The sequence below is a fragment of the Thunnus thynnus genome, chromosome 13 (genome assembly GCF_963924715.1).
Source record: "Thunnus thynnus chromosome 13, fThuThy2.1, whole genome shotgun sequence".
NCBI lineage: Eukaryota > Metazoa > Chordata > Actinopteri > Scombriformes > Scombridae > Thunnus > Thunnus thynnus.
Genome location: NC_089529.1, coordinates 9873498 through 9892461, shown reverse-complemented (window position 1 = coordinate 9892461; position 18964 = coordinate 9873498). Strand labels below are relative to the sequence as shown.

Sequence of the window (18964 nt, the reverse complement as noted above, 5' to 3'; positions counted from 1 at the left end):
CCAACTCTTTGAACTCTATCCATCGTATTTGGTCTCCTGTGGCGCCGCCTTCTCCTCAGAAACTACAATCCCAGAATGCTTTGCAGCTCTGGCAGCATTTCTTGTCGACGTGGGAAGGGAGGGATTCGGACACAAACAAATGTCCACAGGTTTGATGTCGGGCCACGACAGAGGTAACCGTGACATGTCAGGTGGATTTGGGAGATAACTCCTTGACGTTTGAAAACATGTGGCTCAAACCTGAAGAGATTCTGCTGAAAAACGCCTTCAAATTGTGGGTCACCGAGAAGGATAATGAGTACTTCGTACTGCAAAGGAGACGAGGCTACGGAGAAGGTGGAGGCGGTTTGACAGGTAACGTTAGCCGTTATGTTTTCACCTCCTCGCGTACTTAAGGACAGCTGCTGCGACGTCACGAGACCCCGTTAAATCAAACTTGGTATTAATGGGTTAACTCGCCATACATCTGCTTATCTAGCGTGCTGTCTGCCATGTACAGGGCGGGTACTGCTGTACTGCCCCCTCCTCTACAGAAAAATTGCCCTCACTGCAACAGGTACAAGTGGCAAAATTACACGAGGCAGTTCAGGTGCTGAACAGCCGGTTTCTCATGTTGACACTGCAGTCTGCAAGGTCTCCTCAAGTGTACTTGTCAATATATTGGCTTATTTAGCTTGTCTGATGTTTGTTTGAGCACAATTAGGTTACTTGGAAAAAAGTAGTGGTCTACCCACTGCACGGTGCATTTCGTGCTGATTTTATAGCTCAGTGGCCTGTAGTTATGCCACAGTATGTACATAGGCCTTAAAACTTAAAGCTATTATCATGTCAGCTTTAGACTAAGACTTAAAATCATGTATTTTGTTGTAGCTACTGTTAAAAAAAATAATACTTGTTCTACCAGTCCATCTCTGAAAGGATGTACCAACCCTCTGTTTACATTTTGTTGTGCTGCAGGACAGTTGTGTCACTGTGAGAATATTCACACCACTCTCTCCCTGAAGCTAGAAATAAAAGAGAAAACCTCTGGATTTGTAAAGTCACTGCAATGTCAGAGACTGCCCCCCCCCCCCTCCTCCAAACGAGATAAATGTGTCAGTGACTTTGTGGAGACATTGATGTTCAGTTGAGTTGTCACACTGTAATTTATAGTTATATATGAGTTATATCATAGCTTTTTGCCGCACTGAGATATAATAATTTTTGAACATTTTAGTCTGTTTTTATAGACTAGGGCTACAACTGTTATTAAAGTTATTCTTCCAATTCATCAGTCAGTCTAAAAAATCCTGTCACTAGTTAAAAAAAAAATGCCTGCAGTAATATAAAACAGAAAAGGGCAGCAAATTATCACATTTGAGAAGCTGCAGTAGAACCAGCGAGTGTTTGACATTTTTCATTGTTAAATTAATTAAAAGATTAGTCATGTATGGTTGTGATTTACTAATTGATTCATGGACATATCACTTCAGCCTTGTTACAGATCTTTTGTAGAGCTTTTATAACAGGTTTCCCTGTTTTCTTACAGACATTTTTAAATGATCAGTCTCAGGGAAGGAACAGTCATTATTGGGTTGTTTCTCTACATAATGAATTTGAATTGTTTGTCATTTTATTAAGTTGTTGCCTCCCCTGTGAGACAATAACCAAACTTTAAAAAATTATGTAAGTTCATAAGTAAATACGTTATGAAGTTGTCTGGTTTTAGTAAAGATGCTCAAAGCTGTTAATAATGTATGAATTCCTAAAAAATGGTGGCATGCTCCTTTCAAAATTATGCAACATCAACTGCAGCCTCGAGTCCTCATTTTCCCACTGAACCCCCAGTGAGTCTCAGATTGAGACACATCCTGTTGTGTAAACCTAATTGCATGCCAGCCGTCACACTGACTTGGATCTCTGAAAACCGCTGTCACCTGACAGTATAACAATAGTGCTGATAACACCACCAGTGATTATAACCTATAGTTTCTAACCACAAGCCACAGTGTGACAACTGTAAGGTAATTAATAGATATTAATGATAATGGTGTTCTTGATGCAGACAAAAGGGCTGATGTCCTGCCAGTCTGGTTTAATGATAGTGGAGGTTAAATACTACCTGATACCATGCTGCACTTGAAGCCCTCTCCAGCACAAGAGCCTTTTATGTCTGAAGTGTCTTTCATGTGTCTAAGTCATCTATCCTCCGCTGTGTGATGTTGTTCCACCCTGATGAGAACATAGTACATTATCCTGTGTTTGATCATTTGAATCCCTGACTACATGGCAGCTGACTAGCAGAACATGTGCAGAGCTGATCCATGTTCAGCCGGCAGACCGGTATAGTGCTGATGCAGTGCATGAGAGTGTGGTTTCACTGAGACCTTGTTAATTATTCATGGAGGGCATGTCAGAGAGGAGTTGGAGAGGTAACAGATTTAGCTAATTTTAGTTGTGTGGCTCTGACGTGGACCTGGGGAATCATTCATCTCCACACTGTCAGTAAGGCAAAAAGGCACAGTCCGTGATACAAGTGTAAACAAAGGATTGATTGGAAGGTCTTTTAATATTCTGTCTAACAGCTGAATTATCTTATTATCTTATTATCTTTTTTTCATCTTTTCTGATGCTAACTATGATTTGTAAACAAACATAATATGTCATTTTCTTCATAAAGCCAAAATCTTTGAGTGCAAATTTATCTGTAATTAGTGGTCAAGAAGTAGGCCTTTTAATGAAAGGTTGTAATTTTCCATCTTAGCTTCTTGGGAATATATAAAGCTGATGTCATGTGGCTGAAGGTCATGTGTGACAGTGTTGGATAAAATTACCAATGTGCTGTATGTCACAGGCCTCCTTGTGGGAACTCTGGACACTGTGCTGGACTCCACATCCAAAGTCGCTCCTTTCCGCATTCTGCACCACACGCCGGACTCGCAGGTGTATTGGTCAATAGCATGCGGTAAGTCATTGCATTTTCATCTCAAGTTTCTGTGATTATGATTAATTGCAGTTTAAGTCACATCTTGAAATTGCTTTCACTGTGATTGTACAGAAGTTCAGAAAAATTCAATCAGAATCACAATGAAGCCAATATTTCAAATAGAAAAAGTTAAAGTGAGATTTAATAGTTAAATAATGTTTCTTCTGTCGCCTAAGACTCATACAGTTCTACAACCAGCCTTTTTTAATTCAGAGATAAACAAAACACAAACATGATATTTCTTTCACATTAAGCCATGATTTGTCATTTTTTTCACCCTCGACTTTGGGTCAGGTGTCACCAAAGAGGAGATTGTTCAGCACTGGGATTGGCTGCAGCAGAACATCATGAGGACACTCTCTGTTTTTGACTCCAGTGAAGACATCACCAGCTTTGTACAGGGAAAGATAAGAGTAAGAAGTTACACAAATTGATCATTAAGGGACTTACATATGATATACATGTAATATTTTAACATGCTAATCTCTCATCAGGTTTGATCCAACTGTATAAAAAATTATATGGCCTCTAAATCACATCAGAAAGTTACTCTTTCACTGTCAGTTACTGAAAGGACATGATGCATTTTTGTATTGACACCCGCAACATCAAGTCTTATGTTTTATGTGTTAGGGTCTAATCGCTGAGGAAGGGAAGACATCCCTGGTGATGGAGGACGATCCCGAGAAGTTCAGAGAAGCACTTTTGAGGTTTGAGAAGTGGTTTGAGCTGCCGCCGGACGAAAAGCTGGTCACATATTACTCATGCAGCTACTGGAAAGGCAAAGTGCCCTGCCAGGGCTGGCTCTACCTCAGCACAAACTTCCTCTGCTTCTATTCATACCTGCTGGGAGCTGAGGGTAAGCAATTTCTGTGCCATTTATTCACATGAGCATGGCATTTGTCTCGGTAATGTTAATTGGTGTGGCAGATCCAAGTATCCACCATAGTGGGCTTTCATGGCCTTAAAGGTACATTCTTTGAACGTTTTGTCATTAAAAAAATAGCTCTTGATAATTACAGCTCCCATAATTGTGAAAAAGCCATTATAGCAGACCTCACAGTATGAAGGCAGACTTGAAAAGCGGTGTGGAGAATGGATGACGCTGAATTTCATGTTAATTTGACACTGAGTGACATTTTCACATTGATGCTGCACAGTGTGAACATTTTCATTTGGTGGTATCAGCAGTTCTCTGTAACGGAGCCATTAAGTACAGTACATCAACAGTATTACACAATAATAATGATGTATCCAGATCACTGTCCTTACAGCTAGAGCCTTAATCACTGATGTCATTATTTATTTTCTCGTGATGACTTTGCAGTGAAGCTAATCATCTCCTGGGATGAGATCTGGAAGCTAGAGAAAACATCTAATGTGATTCTGACTGAGAGCATCCATGTCTTGGCTAATGGGGAGGATCACTACTTCTCCATGCTGCTGCACCTTAATGAAACCTTCATTATCATGGAGCAGCTGGCTGACTACTCCATCAAGCGCCTTTTTGATAAAGAGGCCTTCGAAAGAGAGCCAGCTCTCACCGACCCCCTGCAAATTACCAAGAGGTACTGTCTGTCTGCTACACTGCACAGCTTTACATGATCCTGTTAGCGCTGGCTGCCAGCTCCAAGACACAGAGTAAACATAACGCCTGACTTCTGTCAAGTAGCATTTGTGTTTGTTTTCACCTTTTATGTAGTGCCATGTAGGTCATACACAACAATACCAGTAACAGATATTTTAAAATCAACCTACTGTAGTCAGTTATTTTGACCGTTTTGCCTACATATTCCAGCCTTTGATTTGGTGTTGATTTGCTAGAATCATGCTTGGTAATTTAAAACTACATTTCTAAATGCTGTAATTTAAGAAGAAACTGACCTTTTAACAAAGTAAACTACCTGTCCATACTATGATATATCTGTCGTAGTAATATCTATATTTGTAATAATTTAAAGCACTCAAAAATAGGTTGTTATGAGACTCTGCGCATGTGTGTTCTTCCAGTGTGGAGGCTGCAAAATGATGATTTTATGAAACTTACTGGTGATGTTCTGCCCATGACATTTCTTTCTGCTTTACTTCCCCCTCCAGAGGCCTCGAAGCTCATGCAAAGAGCGAACAGTTCCGGACATTTTTCAGGCTTCCCAAAGAGGAAAACCTGTTGGAGGTGCATGAGAGCTTCCTGTGGGTACCCTTCAGCCATTTTAACACGCTTGGCAAGATCTGTTTGTCTGAGAATTACCTGTGTTTTGCCAGTCAGGACGGAAGCCAATGCCATATCATCATTCCAATGCGAGAGGTAACGTGAAACTAAAACTGTATCACTGCCAATGATACACAGTCTCAAATCGCTCTCTCCTTACTAATAAATACCAGGTAAAAAGTGACTGTTTGGTCTGTCAACATTACCCTCTGCCAGGTTGTGAATGTTGAGAAGCCCGATTCCAACAGCAGAGCTTTAACGGTGTGTGTGCGTGGCAAGAGGGCGCTGCGTTTCTCTGAGGTTCGTGACTACCAGCGGCTTGCAAACACAATCCGTAGCAGGTGTGGGATTAGTGCCAGCCCTCAGCACTCTGCTTCATCAGAGGTAACATGTTGTTTTTATTTGTGCCATTTTTACTCTTTTACTCACAGTTTCCAGTTGATTCGTTTTACAGTGGTTTCTGACAATGAAAAATGATGTCTTTATCACTAAGGCTATACGAGGTGAATGCCAGTCACTCATCAACCACTTTGAGGACAATCCAGACGATGTAACTCTGATGGTCGGGCAGAAAGACAGCAGCAAGGCAGTAAGCACTGAGGCTCTCATGACTGTTTTCCACCCTCAGGATGTTGAGAACCTTGACCCCAAAATGGTAAATATCAGAGTTCAGTTCAAATGAAACGTACGCCTGTTTTCATCAGAATTTCCTAAATCTGACTGTATTACCTTGATGTAATTGTAATGCACTAGAACCTGCGGGTGGGTGTCGAATCGAGTCAGGACATAAATAAAAAGGAAGCATGCATCTGTTTATAAATACTGCCATCTGTGTCTTTGACAGCTTAAAGAAAAGATGAAGGAGCAGTCTTGGAACATCCATTTCTCTGAATACGGACGTGGCACAAGTATGTTTTTCACCAGGAAGACACGAGACTTGATTGTTCGTGGTGTCCCTGAAGCTTTGAGAGGAGAGCTGTGGATGCTTTTTTCAGGTATGTAAACATCAGACATTACTATGCTGTGTTATGTAAGTGATACAATGTGTCAGAGTTTTGCTAATGAAGACTTGCATGATTGAATGTGTGTTATGTACTCAAGTGCTCTCTCAGCATGAATAATTAAGCGAAACATGGTTGATGTGGGATCACTGCAGCATCTGTTTTTGATGATTTGACTCTGTAGGAGCTGTAAACGACATGGCCACTCACCCCGGCTATTACACCGAGCTGGTCGAACAGTCTCTGGGCACAAGCACTCTGGCTACAGATGAGATCGAAAGAGACTTACACCGCTCTCTGCCAGAGCACCCCGCCTTTCAGAGTGACACAGGAATCTCTGCTCTGCGCAGAGTCCTTACCGCTTATGCCTGCAGGAACCCTAAAATTGGCTACTGCCAGGTACTCAAATTTGTTTAGGCTCGTTTTCCACCACCTGCTTTTAACAGAGAGAAAAGCACAGATTGACACTGATAACAAACACTCAGACGCTATTAGACACTCTGGGTAAAATGCATGAACAGCTGTTAGCCAATTTTTGTAGCTACAGTTCTGTCATCACAGAAAAAATATGAATATGAAAAACATGCACACGAAAACAATAACCAGGAAGTGTCTGGCCATTTTGTTCTGATAATCATTCTTTATTTCTGCATTTTTAGTGGTAGTTTATGTGAGATTATCCTTTGTTTCTGTTGTTAAAACAATGACAATGACAACAATGGTGAAATGTCTGCAGTAGCACACACACACACACACACACACACACACACACACACAACAGGTGAAGAGGTGGAGGCTGTGGTACAGACTTGAAAACGCTCATAACACTGATGGTTTTAAACACCTGCGTCCTTTACTATGATTGGTCAGTTTGTGACAGTGGAGTGCAGCAGCTCTGAAAAGTAGACTTGATTTTAAAAAAGGTCAATTTCTTTGAAAAAAAAAAAACAAAAAACCCTGGAGCTCAGGAAATGCCACAAATGCTCTAAATCCACCAAAAATATTTTTTAAAAGGCACTGGTGCTCTGAAAAATGCGCCTGGTGGACACACGCACACCTTTATACTGGCTTCTTCTTTGCTCCATTTTTAAAAGTCTATCCTTTTCTACTGTTTAGGCCATGAACATTCTCACTTCAGTCCTCCTGCTCTACGCGAAAGAAGAGGAGGCTTTCTGGCTGTTAGTGGCTGTCTGTGAGAGGATGTTGCCGGATTACTTTAACCGCCGAATCATTGGTGAGGGGGGATGCTTTTCTAAAACTGTTTCTGGCGGTAATTTGTGGACCTAAACTTTGAAGTAAGTGCTCTTTAATGTTGCCGATGTTTCTCCAGGTGCTTTGGTTGACCAGGCGGTGTTCGAAGATCTGATTCGAGAAAACCTCCCGCAGCTGGTGGAGCACATGACAGACCTGAGTTTCTTCTCGTCTGTGTCCCTGTCCTGGTTTCTCACTCTCTTCATCAGCGTTCTGCCTATAGAGAGTGCGGTGAACGTGGTGGACTGCTTTTTCTACGACGGCATAAAAGCCATTCTGCAGCTCGGCCTAGCGGTGCTTGACTACAACATGGAAGCTCTGATCAGCTGCCATGACGATGCGGAGGCTGTCACCATCCTCAACAAGTCTGTGTCAGCTAGGGCCGGCCAACTCACTTAACTATTTTGAAAAGTCACTGACATATTTTAACATTATTTCACTGTAAAAATTGATTCCGTCGTTGTTTCCTGTTCAGATTCTTTGACAGTGTGACAAACAAAGACAGTCCGTTGCCTCCAACAGTGCAGCAAGCATCAGTGGGCAATAATGATAAATCATCCCACTTCAACGTGGATATCAGTGAACTGATCCGAGAGGCCTATGAGGTACTGCAACATTTTCCAGTATCAGTTTATTTCAGTGATAACTGCAGTGTGATTGATTCAGTGAATTTTCTTTGGTTTTAGAAATATGGAAATATTCGCTCAGAGGAAGTCGAGAGTTCACGGAAAAGAAACAAACTGTTTGTTATCCAGACGCTGGAGGATACAACCAAGCAAAATGTCGTAAGCGGCCGTTGCGTTTACAGTTATGTAAATGTTTCATGTAATTCAGTTGTTAATATGGCATTAAGGATTGATTTAAAATTTGTTTTCAGATTCGTGTGGTGTCCCAAGAAGTCAGATTTAGTGCCTCACAGCTTGATGAGCTTTATAATTTGTTCAAAGTGAGTTAACTGCTTGGCATACTTTATATAATACAGTGTCTTCCTTGTCAACATACATAAATGACAACAGTCAAAATAGAAAAGGAGAAATATCTTGAAATAAAAAAAAATATATATATTGTCTTTCAGAGGCAGCATTTCCTCAGCTGCTACTGGACAATGAAGAGTCCAGTTCTGCTCCATCATGACCCCAGTCTGGCCTATTTGGAGCAGTACCAGTTGGGTTTCCAACAGTTCAGTGTGCTCTTCTCCCTGCTGGACCCCTGGGCTTTTTGCACCAACAAGAGCACCCTCTCCCTCTGGGTCTTCCGGCTGATAGACGAGAACCAGGATGGCCTTGTCAACTTCAAAGAGTTCTGCTGTGCCCTTGGTAAGTTCACTCGTTTCTCTCCCCCTTCACTAATGCACTTGCTCACCCCGATGTCCACTATCTGCTGTAACAGTGTATTGCTTCTCCTGCAGATACTTTGTACGGTGGATCTTTCACAAATAAGCTGAAATTCCTCTTCAAGCTGCACCTGCCACCAGGTGAGTGACTAACACTGGATAAAGCCAGCAGCAGCGAGTCTAAATCTAAATGACAAAAATAATACTTAAACATTTCTCACGTGACAACTCTGACCTCTAACTCTAACCCTTTGTGTTGTCTCAGTGGCATCTGTCTCTTGTGTTTGTGTATCTTCCGCTTCAGCCTTCTGACCCATTTCTTTCACAACATATGTAAAGTGATGATAGACTCCCGCAGGTTCAAAGTTCAAGCACAGCAAATGTTTTCATACAGGATTCTTTACAGTCTCTAAATTCTGCCGTCATCACATGACAGCCATAACACAACAGCAGTAGACATACAGAAGCAGCCTAACGTAAAGCACAAGGCCAGCTAGAGTTACATCAGTCTGTGGTGTGCAGGGCTTGACAATGTATGAGTTGTCATTTCAATAATCCAGTCCATAACTCAGCATTTGTTGACTGAGCTCATTGCCCGAGGAAAGAAACTGTCCTTGAATGTGTGGCTCTTGTGTGCATGATGTGGCACTATGTGCTTGAAGGCAAGGGTAAGAATAGTCTATGTCGGGTGAAAGAACTTTGCCATGGCAACGATTGGTGTAAGGAGCTGTAAGGGCTTTTTGCAGTGAGCTACTTTCTCCACAGAGTGGATCCGTGATGAGATAGAACTGTTCAAATTACAGCTGACAGCTTAGCAGCAGATGAGTACTGGAGGAGTCAGCGTTTGTGATGTGCCAGCCTAGTGAACGCCAAGCAGCAAAGCTTGTTTTATGTCTTCACGGAGAGTGCACATTGCTTCAGCACCAAGGACAGGTCTCACCCTGGTGCCACAATCCAAACAAGATGGTATAGGCCCAGTTCCAAGCCCTCAAACATTAGCTGTTTTCACAGTGGGACAGCCCTGAGCCCTCATTTACTTAGCTAGAGCCCACATCAAAGTCTGTGTTTGTAAGAGAGGACATTGGAACTGGGCCAGACACTCCATTGATCTGGAAAATGAAATCATGTTCTATTTAGAGCTGATAGTCTGTATGTTTTTGTTCCAAACACACAGTAACCCGCTGATTGCACTCATCAGCTTTCACACGATACATGATGTGTATCATGTGTGACAGGTGGTTTTAGGGACAATATGCATACTTTACCCTCCTGCATGGTTTGTACAAAACTGTTACAACCACTGATTGTCTGCATCAACATTTCTCCAAGTCTTTAACTTCTAGCAGAAGATAGAAATTTCAAAGCCTTACCAAAGGCTGTAGTTCTGTATACCACTGTGGTATACAGAATGGAAAATTAGTGTGAGGGTTTCTTAAAAGAAAAGGCCACAGATATTCACAGCAATTTTCACAGCTGCTCATTAGTTATCTTGAATTTGGCTGATTGTTTGCACCGGGGTAAAGATCATGCAGTTCCTGCATCCTCTGGGGGGCATCAAGTGTTCAGTAAATTTGTTAATCTGCTTATTATATTTTAAACAATATTTAATATTTTAGGTGGAAATGTTGACATGATGCTGTGTTGGCAGTTGAGGATAGTTCACCACGATCAGTGATCAAATTGCACAAACACAATGACTGACCAACCAACATGGCAAGTTTTAGGCTGTGCTGCTAGTGCAGCTCAAAGCTATCAGGCACATATAATAACACTGTTGGCTTGTGAGGGTAATTGTTTAATCCAGGCGTGCAAATTCACACGCATCCATGAACACACACATACACAATCATCGGTGGGGGTCAGAGTACAGAAATATAGCACATGCCAAATGAGAAATTAAAATTATAAAGACAGCATTTTTATATACAAGGAAATTCCTTATTTGATTTAAAAAAAATCTATTTTCATCGCAGGGAAGGATGTTGAATTTAACTATGGTCAAAGAAGCTGAAAAGATAATGAAATGTTGCTCAATCTTAAGTTCTTAAACCTCCAAATTGATTATTTTTTATCAAAATGATTATGAATGACACTGATACAAATAACTAATGAGTTAAAAAAAAACATTTTTTTTAAATCTTATTTGAACTTGGTGAAATGCACATTTTTACCTTTTATCTACCATGTTAGTCAGCTAGCTTGCTAAGTTTAATTACATAGTTAGCACAGTTATTAGCAATAATTAATGTTATTATTAGTGACTAAAGTTACTGTGACAAATTAAAAGATGACAGCAATTAAAGCCAACATTTTAATATATAAGAAAATGAGACAGATTCAGGCTGCTAGCTGCTGCTAACTCTTACTAGCTGCTTATTAGGTGTGTGTCAGTTTAACGTTATAACCTCCACAAAAAAGTAAATTAGTGAGCAGGAAAAGACAAGAAAGGCTCTGAAAAGAAGAACAGCAGGAAGAGAGAGACTGCAGCAAAAAAAGTGACAAAACAAAGCAAAACATATTTGTTCTGCTTAATATATAAATGTATGTTTATATACATGTGATCTAACTGTACGCAGAGTTACCAGTTAATTGCAGGACTGCATTAGACTGTATCTAATGTAAATCACTCCTTGTATATGGACATCTGTGTTGTATTTAACCACGTTCTCTAACTGATTTCATCTCCATTGCTCATGTGGCTCCTCTGTCACCTTTGTCTCTTCATCTTTCCTTTCAGTGCACTCAGACTATACTATATCTTCTAGCTTTCACAGGTAGTCCTTTGCACGTAAAGGAACAAAGAATCCAGCACTTAATTCCAGTGACTGAAGACTCTTCTCACTTGAGTAGACTCACTGGTTAGCCTCTTTACTGTTTCTTTCCCCTTAAATCTCAAATCTCACTTTTCCCTTTCCCCCTCAATTCTGTCTTAATTGCCTGACTTTATTGAATGCACTTATTGTTCTTGAAACATTTCTCAATGCAGTTTGCTCACATGCAGCTTCTATATTTCAGCATTTGATCTTCCAGCAGATGGTGTGATAAGGAAAAGCCCTGAAAGAGGTAGCGTTACACCCATATTTATTGCAAACACCCCATGGCTCAACAAAAACTGTAAAAAAAACTGTCTTACTTTTGTAGGATACTGAGCAGTTTGTGTCTGAAATTGACAGGTAGAGGAAAAGTGGACCTGCAGGCCTACTTGAAACAATGGCAAAATGAAATACTTAAGAAAGAGGAAACCATCAAGGACCTTCCCAGAATTAATCAGGTAAGATTTAACATCACATTTTCAAGTAAAATTACCCACATGACATGTCAAATAATTAACAGAAGTACAATGCATGTATTTCTTTCTCTCTTAGACTCAGTTCATCCAGTTCTCCAAGACCCTGTACAACATTTTTCATGGCGACCCAGAGGAGGAGTCTCTGTACCGTGCCGTGGCGCATGTGACCAGCCTTCTCCTGAGGATGGAGGAGGTGGGGCGGAGGCTGCAGGAGCCGAGCAGCCCACCTGCATCCACACAGCCTGCCAACTCTGCTGCTGCTGCTGCTGCTGCTGCTGCTGCAGGGGACGAGTCCTCCACAGAAGAAGCGTCTACCACCCCTGAGAGCTGCGACACCTCCAGCTCCCACAACAGTCAGGATGCAGGGCCTGACCTCTCGGAGACGGAGTGGTCGTTTTCGTTCGAGCAGGTCCTGGCATCTCTGCTCAACGAGCCGGCCATAGTCAACTTCTTCGAAAGGCCTGTTGACATTGAGACTAAAATGGGGCAAGCCAAGGTTGCCCAGCTGAAGCTAAAGGCTAATAAGTGAACGGATGCATAAGTGAATTACTTTGCCTCTGATTTGAACCCAGAAGTCACCATGAATTTGTTTTCTCCACTCGTATAGGGCAGTGGGTTTTGGTGAGGCAGAGAGTAAGATTGCTGTTGAAGTTGCATCATGAATGCAGAGGAAACATCAGATTTTTGAAATCAGGTGCAACGTGTGTATGTGGCTTAATTGTTCAGATGGATAGCAACAATGGCTGATGAAACAAACGAGTCACTGTAAACACTGTCGTAACCGTCCTCTGACCAACACCTTCAGTGCATTCTCATGTTAAGCCTCATTGCAGACTTTGTCATTCCTCGAATCTGATTATGCATTTTCAACCTCACTGATGAATTAATTCTCTCATGTAGCCTCAGAATCTTCAGATTTTAAGTTAAGTTTACAATATATATTTTCCCCTGTATGCCATAAAGCACATAAAGTATAGTTTTGTATTGTATAAGGGACATTCAGTTCTGTCCCCTTTATTCAGAAACATGTCTGAAGAGTTTGTCCTTAACTCTCTGTCTCTGCTGACGCGCACCTCCACAACGAATGACTTGACAAGGGGACAGAGAGTTCACAGGAAGACTCTTCCTTTGGATATCTTGACATATTTTCTCTTGCAGATTGGTCGTCACTGCTGTAAAGTGAAACGTACTGTAAATGCGAACCTGTCCTGTGACTTCAGTGTCTCCTGGTGGGCGTTATCCTGTAAACCTATTTTGAGAAACACCAGCTTTTCAGTTGTGTACAGTAGGACAGGAAGTAAGGACAAGCTGTAGTTTTGTCCATGGAAGCCATAAATTGATTGCAGATATAATCTAAGTGAGGATGTCAGATATTATTTATTGAGAGCATAAAAGATTCGATTACGGTGTTACACATTTGCAATAACATACAAAAGAGAATGACATACTGCCACAGCACACTCATCTGTCTCCAGCAGCAGCACACCTGGTGATGATATTATAGCATGATGTCAAATATGTTGAATACAGGAAACATAGGATCTGTAAAGGTGAAAGTGTAAAATTCCACAGTGCTGCTGCAGGGAAATCACCTGCGTCCTCCTCCGAGTAAACTAGAAGCTGTGTATTAGTCGAGCTTTTAACACTGACCTGAAATTATGTAGAAAACATGCTGTGTGTGATCTTCACAGTGCGATTGGTTGATGTACTGTTTGCTCATGTTCGTCTTACTGTATATGTAGGATTTCACGCTCTAGTCTAAGTGCAGCACTTTGTACATAGAGGTCAGTTCAATAGTCGTTTATTGATTATTGTATTTAAGAGGCTTGTATTGAAAATGTAAAATATGAGCTTGTGGACTGTTGTGGACACAACTTCAACCTTTTGAAGGACATTTAGTTTTATCAAATCTCAGGGTGCAATTTGTGTAAAATAAAAGGGAGTTAAAGGGATATTTTTTCGACCTGGGACATATAAAATATATGACTGAGTTTGACATTTTTGTCTGTAACATTAAAATATAGAGCATGTGTAGCATAGTTACAGGATTTGCCACATTCTGCTTGCCTTCAGCGAACAGCAATTATTACTGCTCGCTACAGAAAGCCAGATTTAACTTGCAGTATTTCAGTTATTGCTTTCTTTTTATCTGTGCATTTTCTGCTTTGCCGCTCTGTTCTCGCTTCTATCAGTCAGTAATTTGTGAGTGTTTGAGATTCACAAGCTGTAGATATGCCTGTATCCCGGCCAGATCTCAGAGGCGTTGGATTCCTAAAGGTCACGACCACTTCAGCCTCAGCTTGTTATCTCCAGGGGCCAAATTCACAGATTTATAAAGCTTTATCTCTGCTTGTGTGGGGGAAATTTGTTTTAGAAGCTTCTTAAGTGCAAGTGCAATTCTTTGTTTCTTATATTTGTATTATTTTGCCATTTGCTAGAAATGTTTCAGATTTTTTTTTTCTCCTTTAATTGCTTATTTTTTCACTTGAGGTTTAAAAGCTTCCAGTCTGAAATGTATTCTGTAGTGTAGTTTTTGGGTTAATAGATATAGATTGTTGAAATGAGTTGTAGATACTCATTGAAAATAAGCATTTTGCAAACAGTCGTTACCCATTAGAAATGAAAATACACATCTGTCACTGTTTACATGACTAATGTAAAAGAAAAAACAAAATACACGTACACCTCATTCATCTTCAATAAATCCAAAGCTCCATCAGTGACTTCAAGCCATAGAGTTTCAACAGGAGGGGTCATCTTGGGGCTCCAGGATCTGAGTATCTGATCATCCTGCAGCCTTTCAAAACAGCAACTCTGTTTCTATCATTTCATACAATCATATCTGACCATGGTCTGACTATTTCAATATGACTGTTCCTCTGCAGTTTCACACTGCATTTGTAACGTCTCCAAACTTCACAAAACGATTATGAAATGCAAACTACAATGTCTTATCAAAGTATGTGTTGTAATCTTTTTGTGAGGGGTTTTCATTTCAGTTTATTGCATGTTTTGTCTATTTCTGATTATTTGATAATATCTTAAATATTATTAAGAGATATTAAGGAAGAAATATAGAGTGGTTGAGACAACACAAACCTTTTGATGCCCAATAAATCCTATCTGTGTTTCTTCAGGCTTTGGTTCTGGAAAATTGCTCTAATGATGAGTTTTTTTTTTTAGCTTGAAATAGTTTGTGGTTTCCCCATGCCAGGGAAATGCATTAAAGGAGATGACTGTAGGAACAGAGGAAGGAAAATCGGAAGCTTGGAAATCTTCATCCCCCTGGCATGCTGTCAGTTCTGCCATTAAGCATCAGAGTGTATACAGTAGGCATGGATAATGTTTCAGCTGCAGCATTAGTATATGCTTAATCGAGTCCTTTATATGTGCAATTGTAGTCTACAGCCTCCATAGTCTGTAGCTTTTGATGAAACACTTGTTTTGCTAAATATGTGAAGCACAGATGTTTCTGTTTACCTGCTTGATTTGGATTTTTTTTAATTCCCATAAAAATGTACCGGAATAAAGAGTGATAATTATATAAATAATAAGGTTTGTGTCATACTTGTGAACGTCATCAAACGTCATTTCTTCATATATTAAAACTAGTGATTCATGAATTTAAATATGACTCAAGACATGTTAACTGGAGCTTGTTCATTTGTGTTTTAAAGGTCATAAACTGGGTTCAGCTATATATACCTTCTCATATGGGGGTAATTCTGTAGGACTTTCATAGTATAATAAATATAGTCATGTATTTTATCTGTATTTTAAAGTCATAAAAATCTTTGTGTTGCTGCTCATGTTTTTCCTCAATACCAGAAATTATGTATGTTCAGTATCACACTGTTCATATTCCTACCTTTCATAGTATCTCATTATTAGTCTCTATGCCCTATTTCTGAACCACAAATCTATTTTTCATTCATATATACTTTATCAGTCATTCATAAATGGGTGATTAATCCTTAATTAAGCTTTCAGAGAGCAGAGAATATTCTTCAGATTTCACACTCTTTGTTTATGGAGAAAAAGACATTTACAATCACACTATGTTGTGGTCTTATGTCACATTAAACAGGATAACATAACAGCCATAATGATTTAAATGAATGTTATTGAAAATGCAAGTATGAACAGTATGTAAGGGTTAATATCTCTGATGAAAAGGTGGACCAGGCAGCTATGACTCAATATATGTTTATTGTATCAATCACAGTGGTAAGCAGATTCCAAACCCACAGGTCTGGAAATGATTTGCCCCCTCACAACAGTTGACTCCCCTGCCAACAAACAAACAATAAATATCTACAGTCTCTGGCATGTTTCCTGCCCAGACCCAGGCCCATAAACGCCTTGAGGGTGTCATATGGTGCCCCAACCTACAGTAAGTAATGGAAAATACCCACATTAGGCTATAATGGTTATGTTATAATGTATTTGTGAGGAAAATGGCAGTCTCATAACATTTAAAAACATTAACCCTGCTTGGGGAATAAAGGTGAACACTAAACTACACTGACTTTACTCTCTTGCTTTCTGGCTTGCCACATTTACATGGGAGCATGATGCCAATGAACACCTTCAAATAAGCATTCGAAATCTGCTTTTGCAAACCTGAAATTGAAATTCTTTCAGTCCACATGGTAATGATGTGTAGAGCATGTAAAACTAAATGAATTAGGGTTAGGGTTAAGGTTAGGGTTAGTGCAATCATGTACTAAGGGCCAATTTTTGATACAAATGGAAGCACAACTCTTGTTTCTTTCTTATCCTACAGGTCACTCTTCTCCATTAAGTATGTCATATTTTGACCCTTGGGGCAGCCTTTATAACGAACACTTACTGCTGCAGCACTCTGGCAACACAGTAGCGACAAAAATAGCTTCTTAGTGGGATGACAAAAACGGCATCATACATGTAGGCCAGCAGTAAATCATCATTAACAGTGAAATGCCCCCACGTTCTTAAAGTATGCACTCTGTCTGATTTACGGGCGACAGTGTGACTGTGTGACGGATGGTCTCTGCGTATTACTCATACTATTCTTGCTCAGAGATTTGGTTGCATATGGTTGTAACCTAGAGTTCGTAACCTCCACCCCCTCATCACCTGTCTTTCTGTCAAGGCTGCTTTGAAAGATTGAGAGTCTCATCTTGGTTCAGAATATTAATGAAAGTCAATGGACCTAAAATATTTCTCCTTAATTCTCACAAGCTAATTTATAAACAGTTCCACCTGACTAGACCAGCCTACCACCGCTATGGATCAGATTTTAAATCATACATGCCACTCAATTAATGGAAACTAATGTAAAGAGTCCTCATCAAATATGAAGATAAACTTGTATTTGTAAGAACATCAAACTGTATTATTTAAAAATGTAAAACTAAAATGAGCTTAAATAAGATAAACCATACGCTTCATCACACACAGGAAACACGTATTTACAGTGTTTGACTGAATGAATGAAACTATTTCAGATGTTAATTCTGCTGCAGGGCAGAGAACAGATGATGCATGTTTAATGACTGTCTGCTATTTGCTTGTTCAGATGGCATCAGTTTCACATATTTGCTCTGCCTCATGATTAGTCTTTATTCTTCGTTGGGCAGATGGATCCATTGGATACAGCTCGCTGTTACAACAACTTGTTGTTGTTGCTGACGGAGGATAAGAAAGTTTTGGTCCCCTACCCCCCATTTCAACCACAATGCTCCTCCAAGTGTGCACGACAGCTATTTATAGCAGCAGTGAGGAAGCCTTTGAAGCATAGCTCTCACCAGTGTATGATGGTATGTGCTTTGGAAATGGGTCCATCCACACCACACTCAGTCTGTGCAGCTGGTGGAAACCAAGCAGTTAACATGGCAACTTTAGGCAAAAAATAGCAGGGCTGCATTGAAGCACTGGGCAATCCTGTATTTATCCAGTAGTTCCTCAGACCCTGTATTTACTACAGTGTAATTAACTACATACATGTACTTAAACATTTTCTGTGTAGACATCATTGAAGGTTGATGTTGTTTGAGCAGTTTAATTAAACATGAATGATAAAAAATTAATCTTTTTTACAGATCTTTTAAAAAACAAATTGATCCATTCTGTACAATACTTGGAGTTGGTTCCCTGCCCGAAGAATGGCCACCGACTTCCATCCAATCAGGTGAGAGTATAGGATTTGATGCTGTTTTTGGCCAATCAGAATCCAGATTTGGACTTTTCTGCCTGTGGGGAACTAAACCTTTTACTAAGTGTTTATTGGATCCTTTATTTGTGAATAGTTTCAGTGAATAAATCTCAACTCTATTCTAGTAGCTCATAATGTTGATAGCTAAATACTGTTAAACTGTATTTAACAGTTTCAAGTCAAAGTAATCAGCTTTCTTTTCATGTCTGATATGTGGTTATATGTGTAGAACTGATTCAGAGGTGAATGTAAAGCCTTTTCTCATGTTTACGTCCAGTTGTTTAAGTTGTGGCCAGCAGCATTTTGCCTGTCTAATGCAAACCAAACTGATACAGCATCTAAATACTTGAAATCTAACTGTGACACATTAATTTCACTCTTGTTGCTGTGTTAAACACTAAAACATCAGTTGTCTCATGAGAGATTTATGTGAATGCCAACAGTCTGGCTCTGGAACTGTGACATTTGCTGAACTGCGGGATGGATACTACATTTTTATGTCTGTAGTGTTATTTACATCAAACCATTCTCAACTTGCCTCCAGCAGTGAGTATGCTAAGAGAAAGCTGCATGTGACCGGACGTGAGCATATCTATGACATTTTTATGACAGGTGAGAGAAATGGATATGGAAATGATTATTTTTAGCCTGTTGATGCTCACAGTAGATCTGATATGTGAATTACAACAGGAATATTGACAGGACAATACTTTGGTGTAC

General features: G+C 40.1%; 1 protein-coding gene across 2 annotated transcripts; it reads left to right on the top strand.

Annotated features, from left to right (window-relative positions):
• The first annotated feature begins 88 nt into the window (after positions 1-88).
• On the top strand, positions 89-15602 carry tbc1d8b (TBC1 domain family member 8B). 2 transcript variants are annotated; one of them, XM_067607700.1, is made up of 21 exons: positions 89-354; positions 2834-2944; positions 3260-3378; positions 3599-3824; positions 4293-4533; positions 5063-5270; positions 5391-5558; positions 5668-5829; positions 6019-6169; positions 6360-6574; positions 7292-7409; positions 7506-7791; positions 7902-8031; positions 8113-8211; positions 8304-8372; positions 8502-8742; positions 8835-8900; positions 11525-11617; positions 11775-11822; positions 11933-12030; positions 12125-15602. In XM_067607700.1, the coding sequence occupies exons 1-21, from the start codon at positions 228-230 to the stop codon at positions 12575-12577; spliced, it is 3429 nt and encodes a 1142-aa protein (XP_067463801.1). In that variant the 5' UTR covers positions 89-227; the 3' UTR covers positions 12578-15602. The 2 variants fall into 2 exon arrangements, with proteins under 2 accessions (XP_067463801.1, XP_067463802.1); XM_067607701.1 differs by lacking the exon at positions 11525-11617.
• Positions 15603-18964: the final 3362 nt, after the last annotated feature.